The sequence below is a fragment of the Moschus berezovskii genome, chromosome 27 (assembly GCF_049115385.1).
Source record: "Moschus berezovskii isolate FMDL1 chromosome 27, NW_MosBer_1.0, whole genome shotgun sequence".
Taxonomy (NCBI): Eukaryota; Metazoa; Chordata; class Mammalia; order Artiodactyla; family Moschidae; genus Moschus; species Moschus berezovskii.
The window spans coordinates 39,647,011-39,664,561 of NC_142486.1; the positions used below are offsets into that span (position 1 = coordinate 39,647,011).

General features: G+C 46.5%; 1 protein-coding gene across 3 annotated transcripts; it reads left to right on the forward strand.

Moving 5' to 3' along the window:
• Nucleotides 1-420: 420 nt before the first annotated feature.
• On the forward strand, nt 421-12,337 carry MEFV (MEFV innate immunity regulator, pyrin). Of its 3 annotated transcripts, XM_055409317.2 has the most exons (10): nt 437-775; nt 2,582-3,406; nt 5,639-6,018; nt 6,440-6,535; nt 9,175-9,405; nt 9,805-9,827; nt 11,209-11,324; nt 11,502-11,534; nt 11,858-11,890; nt 12,038-12,337. In XM_055409317.2, exons 1-9 carry the CDS (start codon nt 499-501, stop codon nt 11,887-11,889), a joined length of 2,013 nt encoding a protein of 670 aa, XP_055265292.2. In that variant the 5' UTR covers nt 437-498; the 3' UTR covers nt 11,890; nt 12,038-12,337. The 3 variants fall into 3 exon arrangements, with proteins under 3 accessions (XP_088688941.1, XP_055265292.2, XP_088688940.1); XM_088832815.1 differs by lacking the exon at nt 12,038-12,337 and having other exon boundaries at nt 421-775; nt 11,858-11,997; XM_088832814.1 differs by lacking the exon at nt 11,858-11,890.
• Nucleotides 12,338-17,551: the final 5,214 nt, after the last annotated feature.

A 17,551-nucleotide genomic window follows, 5' to 3' on the forward strand; every position in this document is an offset into this window, starting at 1 on the left:
CAGAGGGTCAATAAAACCCCAAGAGTCTGGAGGAGAGAAGCTGACCCTCATCGTGATTCTCTCCAGCATGGGACCAGGGACTCTGTTCCCTGTTCCCCCCACTCCCACTCCCACCTTCCTGGGAGGAAGGAGGGAAGCATCTGAGAGGCTTCCAAAGATCAAGAATCTGGAATCCAATCCCGGACCCTCCCTCAAAGACTAATCCACCACTCCAAAGTCCAGCCTGGGTCAGCGAGAGCTGGCGTGCAGGACCACCATGTGTCTGACAAGGCATTGAGCCCTCCTGGAAAAGCCTCTGATTCTTTGAGGAAGAGGACGTAAGCCAGCAATGACACACTAACAGCCTCAGTCTCGGTTCCCACCAAAACACAGAGCATTTCCTGTGCCTTTTCCGTTATTTCACAAGCTGCATCTTCTCACTCTCTGGGCACCAGAACAGACAGTAGTTTCTTCCCTCAGAAGCAGGACGACTGCCTCCAGTTTCTTCTGGTCAACACCATGGCCAGGACCCGGAGCGACCATCTACTCTACTCCCTGGAAGAGCTTTTGCCCTATGACTTTGAGAAGTTCAAGTTCAAGCTGCAGAACACCAGCCTGGAGAAGGAGCACACCCGGATCCCCCGGGGCCAACTGCAGACAGCTGAGCCGGTGAAGCTGGCCTCTCTGCTGGTCAACCACTACGGGGAGGAGTACGCCGTGCAGCTGACCCTGCAGGTCCTGAGGGCCATCAACCAGCACCTCCTGGCAGAGGAGCTTCACCGGGTGATCAGCCCAGGTAAGCGGCCCCAAGCGCCCTCCTCTCTCAGTGCAACTGCTGGCTGTTCATGGAGTCGAGTGGAAGGTAGAAGAGGGAACTTGTGTTCAGACCAGTGCATACTAACTTGGGGGTCAGGAGTCCCAGGTCTGCGACAACTCCTGACTTCTTCAGCCAATCAAGTTCTGTCCCCTTCTCTGGTCTTTGCAACTGGAGCAAAGCTAAGGCTCCCAGTGGCTTAAAAAACAAACAAACAAACCCAGGAGGTTGAGGTTCTGATAATGGGGCCAGATCAGGAGAGGCAGGGGCTGGATGCCTGCTGGTAGAGTTCTTCACTTCATTTATCATTAACACCTGCAGACGGGTATCTTCAGTCGAGCAAGAAACTAACCACTCCTATCAACTGGGGTGATGGGTAATATTGTTATCTCTTTTCAGTTTTGAGTTCTCCTCTAATACATGTCACAAAAGTATTCTAAAATTCTCAAAAGGGCTTTCTCCTTCCTTCCTTTTCTTTCTTTCCCTTATTTCTCTTTCATCTTTTCTTTCCTCTTTTCCTTCCTTCTTCTTCTACCCCTTTGCTGTCACTTTCTGATTTTATTACACTGTGATCAAAGAATGTGGTCTATTGGATTTCTGCTTTTCAAGTCTTTTTTTTTTTTTTGGAGATTTGGTGGGGACAGGGGTGCTACTCTGGGACCAGTTTAAAAAACTATTCTTTGATGTCTGAAATTTTCTTCTATTTCTAGATTTTAAGAATACATCAGGAATGCTTTTCATGTCCTTCTATGAGATAGAAGAGTTTACATAACAAAATTTCTCTGCTCTTTGAAAGAATGATAAAGCTAAACTGTAATCTGAACCTGGTATAATTTAATGAGGATAATTTTAAAATTAATTTTTTTGTATTTTAAAACTTGGTTATGAGCCTCTTCAGGGTTTTTCACCAGTTCCTGAGGCAGTTTTTGTAAAATATGTTTTCCTGGAAAGCCAACAACAAAGTGTTTTAAGCAATCTTAATTTTACTATGGGCTTTTTCAAACCAAAAATTAAGGTGCTGATTATAGGTTATTTTCTTTAGTAGTGGTTTTCAAATTGTATCCCAGGAAGACATTTCAGGAATTCTTTAGAAAGTTGGCAAATACTTGACTCAAATTTTATGAATTGTTTTAACTTACAAAACTAACAAATTCATATTAAAATGTGTCATTAACCAAACTTTAGAATATTGGAGGCCATCAGTGTGATAGTTCATGCTATACTTGAACTCCCTTTTAATGGAGACCTTGAAATTCAGCCCTGTCATTTCTGTTTAATTAAATATGGCCTTGAAATTTCCAGGCAAACTTGTTTTTCAAACTGTTTACACTGAACTGGATGAGTTAGGATTTTCTTCATTTCATGAAACCAAATTTACCAGCAAAAAATTAGCTTCTACAGTTTTAACTGGACCTCATGACCCTTGATTTCAAACTTTTGCGCCTATCTTTATTGACTGATAACTGAGTTTTGTAGATCTGTAAGTCACACACAAATGTATACTAATTACTGTATACCAATAAACTAGGGCTTTCACTTATATGTTAAGAATTCTATGTAAGACCTTAGGTTGGAAACAACTTTTCCTGCCTAAAAGTTTGAAAAGTACTACTTCAGAAATAAGACAGCAGATAATGAATATGATATTTAATGCTAACTGACTGCCGTTGTTTAGAACGTCCCAAACTTTCTTAATTTCTGAGGAGGTTCTCTCTTCTCTTCCTTTCCCCAAATCTTGACTCTGAGCACCGGGCATGCCCATGCCTTTTCATCTCGTTGTCTTTTCAGAGTGTCAGATACAAGAAAGTGACACAAACAGCTCAGCAACGTCAGGTTCCTCTGGAGAGATGAAGCCCAAGAGCCTAAAGACCCCAGATGGCCTGGAAGGTGACGACAAGCAGCGACAAAGTGCTGATGGGGCTGGCTGCCCATCCTCCAGCCAACCTGAGGCTGGCAGGGGGCCCCAGAAGAAGCCTCTGGGCAAACAGCGAGATCAGAAAGGCTCTGAGGGCCTGGAGGTGCAGGGCAAGCTGGGGGCCAGGAACACGACTCTGTCTCCCAAGAGAAGCCCCTTTCTCGCCAAGGTGCCGCGGGAGAAGGAGAAAGGGAGCTATCCGAGCGTCAGGCTGCGGAGGAACGCCAGCTCTGCAGGAAGGCTCCAGGGACTCACCAGCGGGTCATTTGCTGGGTCCCCAGGAAGAAGAGAAACAAAGATAACGGAAGTATGTTTACCTTCAGGAAAGAAGCGACCCAAAAGTCTTGAACTTACCATTTCTCCAGAAGAGACAGGACCCCTCAATCCAGAAACTCTTCTGCTTCAGGAGAAAATGAACACTGAGAATCCAGGCTCAGCAACCACTGCCAGCGAAGTGGCCACTCTGAAATCAGGGCCGACTGTGACTCTGGAGAAAGACTCCAGGAATCCGGAGCATGCCACGACCATGGAGGGGACAGCACTCAGGAATACACCTTTAAGTGTACTGCCGGCTGGAAAGACGATGATTGGGGAGCATCTAGAACCCACAGCACCTGCAGAGAGGAGTGGAACTGGGGCTCCAAAGGCCTCCAGTGTGCCCCATGAGCCTTCAGATCCAGAAGTCTCTCCATCTTCAGGTAAGAAAGGACCTCAGAGTCCAGAAGACCTGATATCCTTAGAAATGATGACTGGTGCAGGTTTCCCCGTGTGTACAGTCGACTCTGTGTGACCCTATGGGCTGTAGCTCGTCAGGCTCCTCTGTCCATGGAATTTCCCAGACAAGAATACTGGAGTGGGTTGCCATTTCCTACTCCAGGGCATCTTCCCAACCCAGGGATCAAACTTGTGTCACTTTGTGTTTCCTGCGCTGGCAGACAGATTCTTTGCCACTGCACCACCTGGGAAGATGCACAAGCCTGCTTTTATCTCTACTTTATCCATTTCATTGGATCCTTGGGTCCACCTTGAGGGCCTCAATCCTTTGAAAATCTGATTGTAGGCTCTGAAGCCTGAAAAATAAGCATATCTGCACATCTTCACAAAATGTTGCAATGTTGCATACATTTCAGCTAGTTAGCTCTTAGATACTTCTTTAGAATCCCCAGGGGCTTCTGAACCTCAGGTTGATCATCTGGGAAAGACTAGATAAATATCACCTCCTTCACCTCCTTACAATACTCCATGGCAGTATGTCAAGGAGCTGAGATTCTACCAGTCTGCCTCTCTGAGCAGAGAGGAAGCTGATGGCCAAAATCATAGGTCTCTTTTACTAAAGAGGCAGAATTTAGGATTATGATGGGTTGTAAATGACAGAAACACCAAAGCAACAGAACTGAAACAAGATAGACATTTGTTTCCCTTTCACAAAAATGACAGTCTGGGATGAACGTGGTACCCTCTGGCTAGGAACCCCAGCTCCTGCTGCTTTTCTCCTCCACAGAGTTTGAAGTTCATGGTCTCAGATGGTAGCATCCTCATTCCAGGCAACAGGATGGAGGGACAAAGGAGAATGGTATCACTTAGGGAAGGTTTTCGGAAGTTTCTAGATGCTGCCCATGATGCCTCTGTTTACATCCTCTTGGCCAGAATGTACAGACATACCTCGGCAATAATGTGGGTTTTGTTCCAGACCATTGCAATAATGCAAATATTGCAGTAAGCCAGTCACAGGAAATTTTGGTTTTCCAGTACATATGTTTACACTATATTGTAGTCTGTATTAAGTGTACAATTATGTCTAAAAAAACAATGCATACACCTTTTTGTCACTGCGTGGCTTCTGGGATCTCCATTCCTCCACCAGGGACTGAACCTGGGCCATGGCAGTGAAAGTGTTGAATCTAACCACCAGACCACCAGCGAACATGCACACCTTAATTTAAAAATACTTTATTGCTAAGGAACATTCACCATCACCTGGTAGCACAGGGATGTCACAAACCTTTATTTTGTCAAAAATGAAGTGTCCCAATAAAGGGAAGTGCAATGAAATGAGGCGTGTCTGGAGTCTCATGACCACACATAACTGCTAGGGAGGCTAGGAAATGTAGTTTGGGGGGAGCAGGGGTGGGGAAACAGTCACATAGACTGCAAACAATGTCATCATAAGGGAAGGGGGAAACTGTCACTGTCACTCGCAGTCTCACTTACAGATGTGATATGAGTTCCTGGGACCCTGAGAGAGGAGGAGGTGGGAGGGGACTCGTGGATTGAGTGTGTTTCTATTTCCTCTTGCGTCTCCTGTTATTTCTGCTTTATGAAGCTGTGCTGGTCTTGGAGCAGAGCTGGTCACAGCTATAGGTGATCACGGTGGGTTACACCCTTCAGCCTTGTAAAGTTACTTTACTTTCACATCATGTTTTCTGAATCTGGATGTGAGCAGTGGCTCATTCATTCCTTCATTCAACACGCACTTCCCAAATATTTACCAGGTGCCAGGTGTTCTGCTAGGGTCTGTGGGTTCAGCCACAAGCGGGTAACCATCCCCTGGGAACTCTACTCAAGTTATGCACCCTCTCAGGGGTGGTATTTGGTAAAGCCAACACCAGTAGAATGTCTTTCCATCTTTATATCACCTGTGTCAGTGTATGTGCAGGAGGAAGGCATAGAATTTATAGCAAAATGCCTTTCTTTAGGACAAATGCCCGAGAATTCCAAGTCTCAGGACTGGCATGAGATCCAGGCCTTAGCCCTCAGTCTGCGTGTCCTCGCTGGAGGGAAGCTGGGAGAGGACAAGCTAGGAAAAGGCCTCAGTCTAACAGAGAATGTTCACGTCCCAGGCACAGATTCTCACTACGCGGATTTGCAGCATCCCCTGGTAGCATCTTGGGTTTGTCCCTCAGGAGGTTTTTCCATTGCTATGTCCTCAGGGAGGCTGCAGGACAAGGCTGAGTGTCCTCTCTGCAGTGCCCAGGAAGGAGATCTGGTTGGTGGCAACTGTGTGCACATCTCCTGCAGCTGCTCTGCGGCTTCCAGGGACCCTGAGGCCTCAATCAGCCGCTCATCCAGCTGCCCCCGGTGCCAGGACTTGCTCCCGGGGAAGAGCCATGGAAACCGTGAGTGGCAGGAGGGCCTGCAGATGGCCAGCCTGAACCCCAAGAGCCTGCCACAGTGTAAGCGTCACATGAAGCAGGTGCAGCTGCTCTTCTGCGAGGACCATGGGGAGCTCATCTGCCTCATCTGCCGGCTGAGCCAGGAGCACCGGGGCCACCGGGTGCGCCCCATTGAGGAGGCTGCCCTGGAATACAAGGTAGGGCTTCCTGCATTGGGACTCTTCTCTGCTGGGCACCTGAACACACCAGGGCGTTTCCCTGAAACACTAGGAGGTGGTCCATTAGCCAGCATCCTTGGGCTGTAAATGGCAAACACATACAAATAGAGCCAGCAAAGAGGGATGCTGCATGTAGCTCAGAGGTCTATGGGAATCTAACTTCAGGTATGGCTGAATCCAGGTGCTCACAAGAAATCTTTCTCACCACCTCTTGGCTCTGCTTCCTTTGGTGTGATGGGGTCATTCTTCCTCTGGTTACCTCTCCCTATGCTCCAGGCTGCAGCAACCTCAAGCTTTATTCCCTGAAGCAAATTTCCCCATCTAGGGTTGGCACCAACTAAAGATGGCAAGAGCCAAGTTTAAGCTTCAACAAATGTTGTGTTGTTTTTTTTTTTTCCAGGAGCAAATTCAGAAGCAGTTGGAGCATCTGAAGGAGTTGAGAAAATCTGGAGAGGAGCAGAGATCTCAGGGGGATAAGAAACCAGTTAACTCCCTGGTAAGGTTAGGGGTGGTCTGTGGCCTGTCATTGACTGGGTTCACCCCTGTAGAAGGAAACAGGGAATCCAGAGTGAGCAGGGGTCCCTCAAGTCCTGTACTACCTCACAGGGAAACACAGCTGATCACATATTTAGTCACCTGCTCCTAGGAGGCAGGGAATAACAGGTGTCCTGAGATGAGCTTGTCCACCTCCAGCAAGAAGGGGCATCTCCCAGGACCCGGTCACACTTTCTTAGACTCACCACAAAATGGTTTAGAGAAACGGATGCTGTAAGTGAGGAATGGGATTGAGGAAAGGGGAGGAGAGACTTTCTACTTTAAATACTGCTCCGTGTTTTTATAATTGCTGCTGTTATCTATTTTTTTTACAAAAGCCATATTTATTTTTAAAAGTCAAATGGTTAAAGTGGACATTTTCTTTTAAAACTGTGGTTCTGCAACACCGCAGATTCCAAAAAGTACCACTTAGTAGCCTTCCCGTTAAGGTGTTGTCCAGACTCTTGGATGATTTAGTTGCTTCTGTTTGCCCTTCGTGCGAAGGTGCCTAACTAACCCACAGAGCCTTGATTTGTCTGATGCATTTCTGTTGGCTGGATTTCATCTCCCTGAGTTCCAAACTTGTCAGGACCCACCACATAGCAGTGAGAAACAGGCAAAGATAACAAAGGGAAGGATGAGAGGGAGAGGGGTGGCAGCTGTCCAGGTGTCTGACTTTGGGGAAACTGCTGAATGGTAGTCAAATGAAAACCCTTCCTATAACCCCAGGTGGCTTGAACTTGTGGATGGGGCAGAGGTCAGGGGTGCTCCAGGTGGGGTGGAGGACGGTGAGGCAGGAGCCTGGGCTGCTCAGGGAAACTCAGGGAGACAAAAGTGTCCAGCCTTCCCTTCAGACGCAGTGTCGTGGGCCCTTATGGGAAGGAAATGCGGTTTTCAGGCCTTCACGTCCTCCTCCTTTTTCAAATAATGAAAAAAAATTTTTTATTCATAGAAAAGAGGGTAGGGAAAGCTCCTTTTTACAGCAGAAAGCCAGCTAAAACAAGTACAGAAGAATAATAATTGAATTAGAAGATTTCCACTATACAGTTGACACTGACAGGGATCAGCAACAGAAGCAAAAATTTTTAGGAAAAAAACAGCAGAGAAAGCATACTTACACACTCTTAAAGTACCACTCCCCAAATTACTAAGTAATTATAAAGGAAATAATATATATTTACAGTAGTGACTGACAGACCCCTCCTTAACCAATTACCCAACCATAGAATCCCTATACTGATGATGGCAAACTGGATAGTCTTTGCCTCCCAATGGGATGGGCTAGAAAGAGAATGGCATTAGGTCTATGGCACTCTCACCCCCCCACCCCATGTTTCTTCTGAATTTAATCATGAGCAAAATTATCAGAGAATTTTAGAATATAGGCCGTTGAACAGGACAGTTGACCTGTCCTCTTAAAAAAAAAAAAAAAAGTCCACATTAGTGCCATCAACAAAAGGTGTTCCAGATTCCATGTTTAGGAACATCACATTGGAAGCTTGAGATCGGCCACATGTCTCAAGTTAGACACATGTCAGAGTATCTACACCCACGTTTAGTGCTTAGTTGCTCAGTCGTGTCCTACTCTTTGCAACCCCATGGACTGTAACCCGCCAGGCTCCTCTGTCCATGGGGATTCTCCAGGCAAGAATACTGGAGTGGGTTTCCATGCCCTCCTCCAGGAGGAGAAGGATTGTTCCTAAGCCAGTGAACAAACCCAGGGCTCCCGAACCGCAGACAGATTCTTTACCGTCTGAGCCACCAGAGAAGCCCATCTACCCCACAGAAATAGCAAACGCCACAAGCCAGTCTTGGTTTTGTTGTTGATAGTCTAGACTCAAGACAGTGAGTGATGGGGAAAGTGACTTGTGCAGCCCAGAGGCACGGGTGTGTGTCTGTGGTGCTGTGCTGTAAAGACCAGGAGAACACTCTTCCGCATTCGAAACCCAGCACGTGATTCAGCAAAGGCTGCTGACGTTACAGGGGAAGGTGTGAGGTTCCGCACGCATTGAGTTCATACCTTACTCCTTAATTGCAGAAAAATACCAGACAGTGTCAGAACCACTATCATATGTCAACTAGGGGACCACAGGTGGCAGGGGAACAGGGGCCAGGCAAACAGCCACAAAGTGTCCCGGGGTGCCCTGGGCTGTCTGGAATTTACACCAGAGTTCCACCCACTAGCAGTCTTTGTTGTATCTAGCAGTTTAGCTAATAAATGAATGTGTCCATGTTAAAAGCAACAACAAAAGGTGCTGAGACATTTTTGGTTCAAAAGAACTTAAGAGATTTAGTCCTGTCCTTTTGAGCCAAAAATGAGATTTCTTCTGTACAGTCTATGTGAAGGGTACTCTCCCTCCTTGGATGAAGGAAAGTTACCCTAGAGCAACTTCACATGTCCACCGCAACTTTCTAGTGATGTGAAAGTCATGGGTGGCCAGTGTGCAAGAGTACTGAAAGTCAAGTTCACTTGCATCCAAATAGATGGACTGACTTGCCCCCATTCAGGGGGAGGAGAGAGGACTCTCCCTTTGGAAGGTGCGCTTCTGGGTATTCCCTGAGCGCACAGGCCCCTACACCTCCCTGACTTCTGTTCCCCAGAAACAAGCTGAAACCCAGAAGCAGAGAATCCAGTACCAGTTGGAGCAGCTGTGCCAGTTTTTAGAGCAGCAGGAGCAGCTCTTTGTGGCCTGGCTACAGGAGCTGGGGCAGACCATCGGCCAGGTTAGGGAGATGTACGGCACCCGAGGGACGAGGGACATCGCCCTTCTCGACAAGCTGATTGGGGAGCTGGAGGCCAAGCAGTGCCAGCCAGAGTGGGAGCTTATGAAGGTGAGCACAGCTGGGCCTGGCCTTCCTCTGTCCACTGTGCCCAGTAGGATGACAGGGGCTCCCAGTACTGCCATCAGCTCTCCCCAACCCAGTGGTGAGGCCCTTAGGGCTGGGATGGGACTTTTCCTTGGTGACCCATAATATTTCCTGTGCCCAGACCTCTGCAACACAGTCTCAGAAACCCATGGTGGCCTAGAATCTAGGGGATCCCCCGGCATCTCCCAGATGTCAGCAGACTTTGGGTATGGTTGTGGGCAAGCCCCAGCTGAGCTGCCACCTTGGTGATTAGAACTGGGGAGAGGGGCCCTATTTTTGCTGACACTCTGGGGCAGGGAGGCCAGGAGTCAGCACAGACCTTACAACACTGGTGATGGAGAACTTCCCTCTTTTCTCTTCTAGGACATTGGAGTCACCTTGCACAGGTACCAAGAGGTCCCCTGATGATCCCTTGGTCGGGGGGTCCTGCAGGCAGCATCTGGGGAGGCAGCCCTAAGAGGGAGATGCTCCCAACCCCGGGGATGTGCCTCCTCCCATCTCCTGCAGCTTCCGAAGGCCTTTCTGGATTTGTGTAGGGAGAACGGGAACATGATCAGGAGGGGAGTGCGGGACTGAAGACGGAACCCAATGAACACGCCTGTTGCATAGTGGTGGCTTCCTAGGAAACCTCCCCTAACAGACTGTGTCCTGTGCAATTCACCTTGTGAAAACTGTTCCTGCAGGACTGCCTGCTTGCAGGCACAGGGAGAGAGGCACTTTCCAGAAGTGGATCTGCTAAGCCCAGCAGGCAGCGGTGGAGGGGGTGGGCAAGAGAAGGGGAAGGTAGGGGAGGAAGGGAAAGGGAAGGAGGCTGGAACCTACAATCACGCAGGGGAACTTTATGAGTTCCTGACATTCAAGCCCTGGTTGACAAATTAAATCTGAATCTTCAGGAGTATGACCCAAGCATCAGTTTTTTTGAAGAATTTTTTTTGGTGGTAAAATACATGTAACACAAAATTTGCCATTTTAGGCATTTAAAAATGTACAGTTCAGTGAGTACCTTCATATCATCGTACATCACAGTATTGAACATCACCATGATCCAACCCTAGAACTCTCTCATCTTCCCAAACGGAAACGCCGTACTATTATACAACTTCCCAATCTGCCCTCCCCCGACCTCTGGCAAGCACCATTTTACTGTTTGTATTCCACTACTCTAGCTACATCATATAAGTGGAATTATGCAATATTTCTGTTTTTGTGTCTGATTTATCTCACTTAGCATATCTTTAAGGTTCATTCATGTTGTAAAATGTGCCAAAATTCCTTTTTTTTTTACATTTATTTTATGGCTGGGCTGCATCTTGGATCTTAGTTCCCCAATCAGGAATCAAACCTGTGGCCCCTGCAGTGGAGTCTTAACAAGTGAATCAACCAGGGAAACCCCCCATTCCTTTTTTTTAATTTTGGCTATGCTGTGTTTCTTGTGTGAGTTTAACTGCCCTGCGGCATGCAGGACCTTAGTTCCCCAACCAGGGATCAAGCCTCACCCTCTCCACTGGAAGCTCAGAGTGTTAACCACTGGACTGCCAGGAAAGTCCCCTGGTATCTGTGGTTTTTAAAACTCCCCTGGAGAGCCCACCCCATGGCCAGCATTGAGGACCAGTGTTTAGAACTTGAAGCCCAGGAAGGAAGCTTTCTTTGTGAAGTGGGTCTGGGCTGCGTGTGCCTGGTGGAAGTTGCACCTCCCTTTCAGTTCGTGAGACCTTGGGCCACCCCCATGCTCCAGCCCTCTTTTGCCAATGGTCTTTTTGTCTCTAGGGCCAAGATGGTGACTGTCCCTGAGCTGTGGGCCACGCCACCAGAGGTGAAAGAGAAGATCCACCTGCTCTACCAGAAATCAGAGTTTGTGGAGAAGCACATGAAGCACTTCTTGGGTAGGTGGGCTTGCGGGAGAATGGGAAGTGCCCCCTCACCTGCCCTCAAGAGTTGTGTAGCCCAGACCCCCTGGCATGTATTCTCCATCTCTCTTGTCCTTTCTGACTCTGCCTTCAGCTTCTCCCAGATCTGTCCCCATCTGGGGAACCTAACTTGAACTCCTTCTCTCCTTTTAGAGACTCTGCGCTCAGAAGTGGAAACGTTCAATGGTGAGTGTGGTGGTGGTAGTTTGTGCTGGCCAGGGGTCCCTTGTGCTGTTGATTTCTAGGCATTATTTAGAAGCGAAAAAAAACACCTGTAACAAAGGTGGGAGAAAAGTCATGACAAGTCCTCATAGTCTCTGAGCCGGGGTCACTGCCAGATCACAGAATATCCAAGGCCAGCCTGGGTGCCAGGGTGGAACGGGGCCTATGAAGTCAGAGGAAGCCAGGGAGGAGGGGTCCTTGTCTTTCCCTATTGTGGGGACCAGGGTGGATGTAGTCCCTCTGACTGGGGATGCTCAGCACTTCCCCTATTTCCTTTTTCTCTGTAGTTGCAGAACTGATTGGTGGTCAGGCACCCTGAGGCAAGTAGCCTTGGCCTGCTGGGTCCCTGCTTGGTCCCCCAGTGCGTTCCCGAAGAACGACCCTGTCCATGTTTCCTGGATGTGGGGAAAACCCTGTGGGGATGTTGTCCATGGACCTGAAGTCAGGAATTCTAATTCTCTCTGCAGTTAATGTGATTCTGGAAGCAGAAACTATCCACTCCAACCTCATCTTTCATCTTCTCTGATGACGTGAAGAGTGTGTGTGAGCCTTGGGGGGAAAAAAGGCAAAAAAAATCTGCCTGCTAGTCCAGGAAGATTCTATAGCTGAATCATGGTGCTGGGCTCTCTGAGCCTGCTCTCTAGCCACCATGACTGAGAAGTGACGGTGAGAGACAAGCCAGGGTGGGTCCTGGGTATCTGCAAGGCAGCCATGAGCAGCAAGGAGAACATGACTCTGTCACCAGAGAATGGGCATTTGGTAGAAACAACGAGGCAGTAAAATGAATGCCAAGCGTGCACCTTTCTCCAGATCCAGATGGAGGAGCCCTGCTGGCATGGAGGCATCTCCCTGGACTACAAGATGGGGACATCTCCTTTTACAAAGTGACAGCCAAATCCCAAATTCCTCACAGCCACTGGCTACTTTCCCCCAGGGCCCCTTCAACCTATCCTCAGCCCCAGGACACATGATGGAGAGAAGAACATGGATCCTCTGACCATTTGTCCAGTGGAGGTGGCCAAGGCCTCCCCAAATACCTGACACTTTGCATCTCCCTTCAGGCTCCTGGCCTTGAATCTTGAATCCATACACTCGACAGTCATTACTGGGTTCCAGTGCTATGGGGAATATAATCAATGAAAAAACAGTCCCCGTGTCCAAGGAATTTACAGAACAGAAGCAGAAGTAGGCTGGGTCACAAATACTGGTAAACCAAGGGTAAAGAGAACACACATACAGATGACACAAGGTTTTCAGAGTACACCGCTGTTGCTTAATAAATCCTTGTTAAGAAGTAGCACCTAAGATGCTCCTGAGACAGAACCTACCCTCATTTCCCCTCAGGACCCTTGGCAAGGATGTGTTCCTTCATTCTACCTACCCCTGTCTTAAGACTTAGGAAGCCTGAAGAAAAACAAGCAGACTGGATCATTACAAATCACTTTTGTACCTGGATTAATGAACTGTGGCTGGACCTTATAAATAAATCACTTAGAAAATGTAGTTGTAATTGCATTTGTTGTCACTCAGTTGATTACTGTGAGATGCTGTTTGCATACGGACCATGAAGGAGATGGGGCAGGTGTTACTATTCTTCCTGAGCTCTACTGGCCAATCTGTGGGTCTGTGGAATGTTAGGTTCTAGTTCATTTTCCATTTAGAAACATAAAGAGAGAGGGGGAAGGAGAGGGACAGACTTGGAGTTTGGGGATAGTAGATGCAAACTATTATGTTGAGAATGGATAAACAACAAGGTCCTACTGTATAGCACAGGGAACTATATCCAGTCTCCTGGGGTGAATAAAAAAAAAAGAATGTATGTGTATAACCGAGTCACACTGCTGTATGGCAGAGATTAGCACAACATTGTAAATCAACTATACTTCAAAAGAAAAAAATTAACACACCCAAAGAATAAAATGACATATAGAGAGGGATGTAAGAAAAAACGAGGATCAAATGAAGATTGAACCACAAACTCCCACTACTCCAACTTCTCTTCCCATCTTCACAGTGGAGCCTAGATTCTCCATGGTTGTGACCAGAGCACAAAACACATGCTTTCCTTTCTTCATGGAGCTTTGTTCTACATGCATAATCGACATGCTGACACAGCTCACGTGCCCTGTTTGCTCAGCTGTTCCCTGTGTTTGGCATTTGTTGTTACCAATTCTCCCTTGCTATCTTTCCATGAACAACTTGGTGTATATTTTCTGCCGCCTTCCCATACACATGTTTTTCCCTCCAATTATTCCTAAAACTGTTTCAGAACATGAACTATTTGACAACACTTGCAGTGGTTGGCCATACAATCCTTCAGAAAGATTTTAAATGTTTTATGCCTGAAGCAGTGCTGATCATTTACAAAATTTTTGCTGATATGATAGAAGTGTAATGAGATTTTCAGTTCAGTTCAGTCACTCAGTCGTGTCTGACTCTTTGCTCTTTCCAGTGGTTAAGAATTTGCCTTGCAATGCAGGGGACACGGGTTCGATCCCTGGCCAGGAAGATTCCACATGCCGTGGGGCAACTAAGCTTATGCTCCACGACTACTGAGCCTGTGCTCTAGAGCCAGAGAGCTGTAACTACTGAGCCCACGGGCTGCAACTATTCAAGCCCAAGACACAGCAAGAAAAACCACAATGAGAAGCTCACACACTGCAACAAGAGAGTAATCCTCACTCCCAGCAATTACAGAAAAGCCCAGGCACAGCATCAAAGGCCCAGCATGGCCAAAAAGTAATATTAATAAAAAAGAACAAAAAACATCAAACATAGCAGGTTTCAAATGAGGCAGATTAGCATGCACACAACTAGTTAGCATGACCCTGGTGTCTGGGAAGAGAACCTCATCTTTAATGCAGTACTAGCATTGGTGTTCTAGTACTGCATTAAAGATGAGGTTCTCTTCCCAGACACCAGGGTCATGCTAACTAGTTGTGTGCATGCTAATCTGCCTCATTTGAAACCTGCTATGTTTGATGTTTTTTGTTCTTTTTTGGTGTTGGAGAAGGCAATGGCAAGCCACTCCAGTACTCTTGCCTAGAAAATCCCATGGATGGAGGAGCCTGGTAGGCTGCAGTCCATGGGGTCGCTAAGGGTCGGACACGACTGAGCGACTTCACTTTCACTTTTCACTTTCCACTTTCACACATTGGAGAAGGAAATGGCAACCCACTCCAGTGTTCTTGCCTGGAGAATCCCAGGGACAGGGGAGCCTGGTGGGCTTCCGTCTATGGGGTCACACAGAGTCGGACACGACTGAAGTGACTTAGCAGCAGCAGCAGCAGCATTGGTGTTATGGGGGTGGGAGGGGAACATTTATCCGTATCGTCAAAGATGACATTTTCAACAATCTGGTAGCTGTATTCTTTTTTTTATTTTAGTGGTTAAAGCATATGTACAATGTAAGTTAGACAAGCCATAAAACAGGCTATTTTAATTAGCATAAAGTTCAATCCAAATCATTTATAAGCAAGAATGACTTCCCCATACCTCAACATGTGAAAAACTGCTTCCTTCTAGTCTATAAAAATGGTACAGTTCCTTTAACTACTTGCTATGTGGGATCCAGACGTTGAACGAGTTTCTGTAGTACTTTTACATAAATATTTTAAATATTAAATATTTGTATTTGTAGGATGTAACTTTCCCTGTCAGTGGTTTTTTAAATTGAGATATAACTCACATACCATAAAATGCACACTTTTAAATACACAACTAAATGGGTTTTAGTATATCCACAATGTGTGGATCAACACTAATTCCACAACATTTTCATCACCCCCAAAACAAGCCTTGCACCCATTAGAAGTCACTGGTCTTTCCTCTCTGCCCTCAGGCCCTGGCTACAACTAACCTATTTTTCCTCTCTACAGATTTGCCTGTTCTGGACATTTCATATAAGAATTACAATATATGGTCTTGTGTGACTGATTTCTTTGGCTCAGCACAGTGTGTCAAAAGTTCATCCACGTTGCAGCATGTATCACTGCTTTGTTCCTTTTTTACTGTTAAATAACTCATTATATGGATATACATCTTGGTAATCTGTTCCACAGACAAGTGGGTTTCTACTTTTCAGCCAGTATGAACAATGCTATTTGTGTATAGGTTTTCATTTCTCTTGGGTTTATACCTAGGAATCGAATTATTTGACCCTACAGTAATTCTTGATGCTTTTGAACTATTGTGTTGGAGAAGACTCTGGAGAGTCCCTTGGACTGCAAGGAGATCAAACCAGTCGATCCCAAAGGAAATCAGCCCTGAATATTCATTGCAAGGACTAATGCTGAAGATGAATCTCCAATAATTTGGTCACCTGATGAAAAAAACTGACTCATGAAAGAGACCCTGATGCTGGGAAACATTGAGGGCAGGAGGATAAGGGGATAACAGAGGATAAGATGGTTGGATGACATTACCAACTGGATAGACATGAGTTTGAGCAAGCTCTGGGAGTTGATGATGGACAGGGAGGCCTGGCGTGCAGCAGTCCATGGGGTTGCACAGTCGGAAATGACTGAGCAACTGAACTAAACTGATAATAATTCTACGCAGATATTTTGAAAGACTTCCAAACTGTGGCTAAGCATCTTTTCTTTCTTTCTTTCACCACACTGTCATGCATGCAATGTTTTAGTTCTCCGACCAGGAATCAAACAAATGGACTGCCAGGGAATTCCCACTAAACATCTTTTCAAATGTCAATATCATTTAGCTTTCCTCCTCTATGGAATGGTTCCATGGCCTTTGCCTCAGTCTTCAGTCAGTTGCCAGGAGCTCTGTATGCTGGGAATGCCATATTCTTTATCTGATTTATCTTGCACAATTACATTCCAGTCTACTGCTTGTTCGACTTTATCAATATTATTTTCTCAAGTTTCTTTTTTTAATACATTCTCACAAGTTTATAATCTACTTTAAGGCACCTCAGTTGCCTACTCTGCCTCAATATTAAACTTAGCGTTCTCGTAAATATTTTTTCATTGGCTATTAAATCCCGCCTGGCGTGCTGTGATTCATGGGGTCGCAAAGAGTCGGACACGACTGAGCGACTGAACTGAACTGAACTGAAAGACAGCAGTCTTCCTTTTTTCCAAGAAGAACAGATAACTTTTGCTAGTACCAAGCTTAAAAGCCACCCTTTCAAACAGGTCGACATATGTTCAGATCAATTTCAGCATTTATTGTTCTATTTATTCACTCGTAGTTCAAACTATACAGCTTTGATTAAAGAAGGTTTTTGTTTTTGTTTCGTACTTTCGATGTCTGGAAAGACAGGTATTCTTTAACTTGTTGTTATACATTTTTTTGTGTTTTTTTTTTTTTTTTTTTTTGCCACACAGTTTTGACAGTAGTCTCTTCAAAACACATTTTAGACCATGGCTGAATCACCCAGTTTCCGTTAAGAAAAGGGATTCGTTTATGCTTTCACTTTAGTCATCCTGACTGACAATGACTTTACACAGAGAAATAAGGCAATCTCTGCTCTTGTGTGGCCCAAAATCTTGACCAATACCTCCCTGGCGAATGAATCGAGTACGTGAACAAGGCAGAAATAAATGATAAACGGAGAACGGAAGCGGAATGGACAAGTAGGATTCCTCAGAAAGTAAGATGGCCGGTCCAGACCGCAGTGTAGGAGTTGGCATACAGGGGAGAGGAGCGTCGCTCGGCTCTGACCAACTGGCCGCCCCTACCGAAAAAATCGGCTGTAACAGAACCCTAGACCCGATAGAGGCCAGAACCCACCACCAACTCACCGCCACCTCAGTTTTTTGATAGACCCCAAGCGATGCGGCGGAAACTGCGGCGGCCTCGCACACACCTTCCGGCCCTCCCGACAGCCCACTTCCGGTCGAGCCCCGATCCTGCTCCGCCCCAACCGCTGAGTCTGACGATCTCCCATTGGCTGTGTGGTGCCGAACTACATTTCCCAGCAGCTCCTGTAGTTAGCCCTTCCGTAGTTGGAGTGGTGC

What these genes read in the sequence shown, in the direction of transcription:
- MEFV (XM_088832814.1), top strand. Translation starts at nt 499, where the DNA reads ATGGCCAGGACCCGGAGCGACCATCTACTCTACTCCCTGGAAGAGCTT. An exon ending in TCACCGGGTGATCAGCCCAG is followed by an intron (nt 776 to 2,581) that starts GTAAGCGGCCCC and finishes TTGTCTTTTCAG; the next exon opens with AGTGTCAGATACAAGAAAGT. An exon ending in AGAAGTGGAAACGTTCAATG is followed by an intron (nt 11,535 to 12,037) that starts GTGAGTGTGGTG and finishes TTCTCTCTGCAG; the next exon opens with TTAATGTGATTCTGGAAGCA.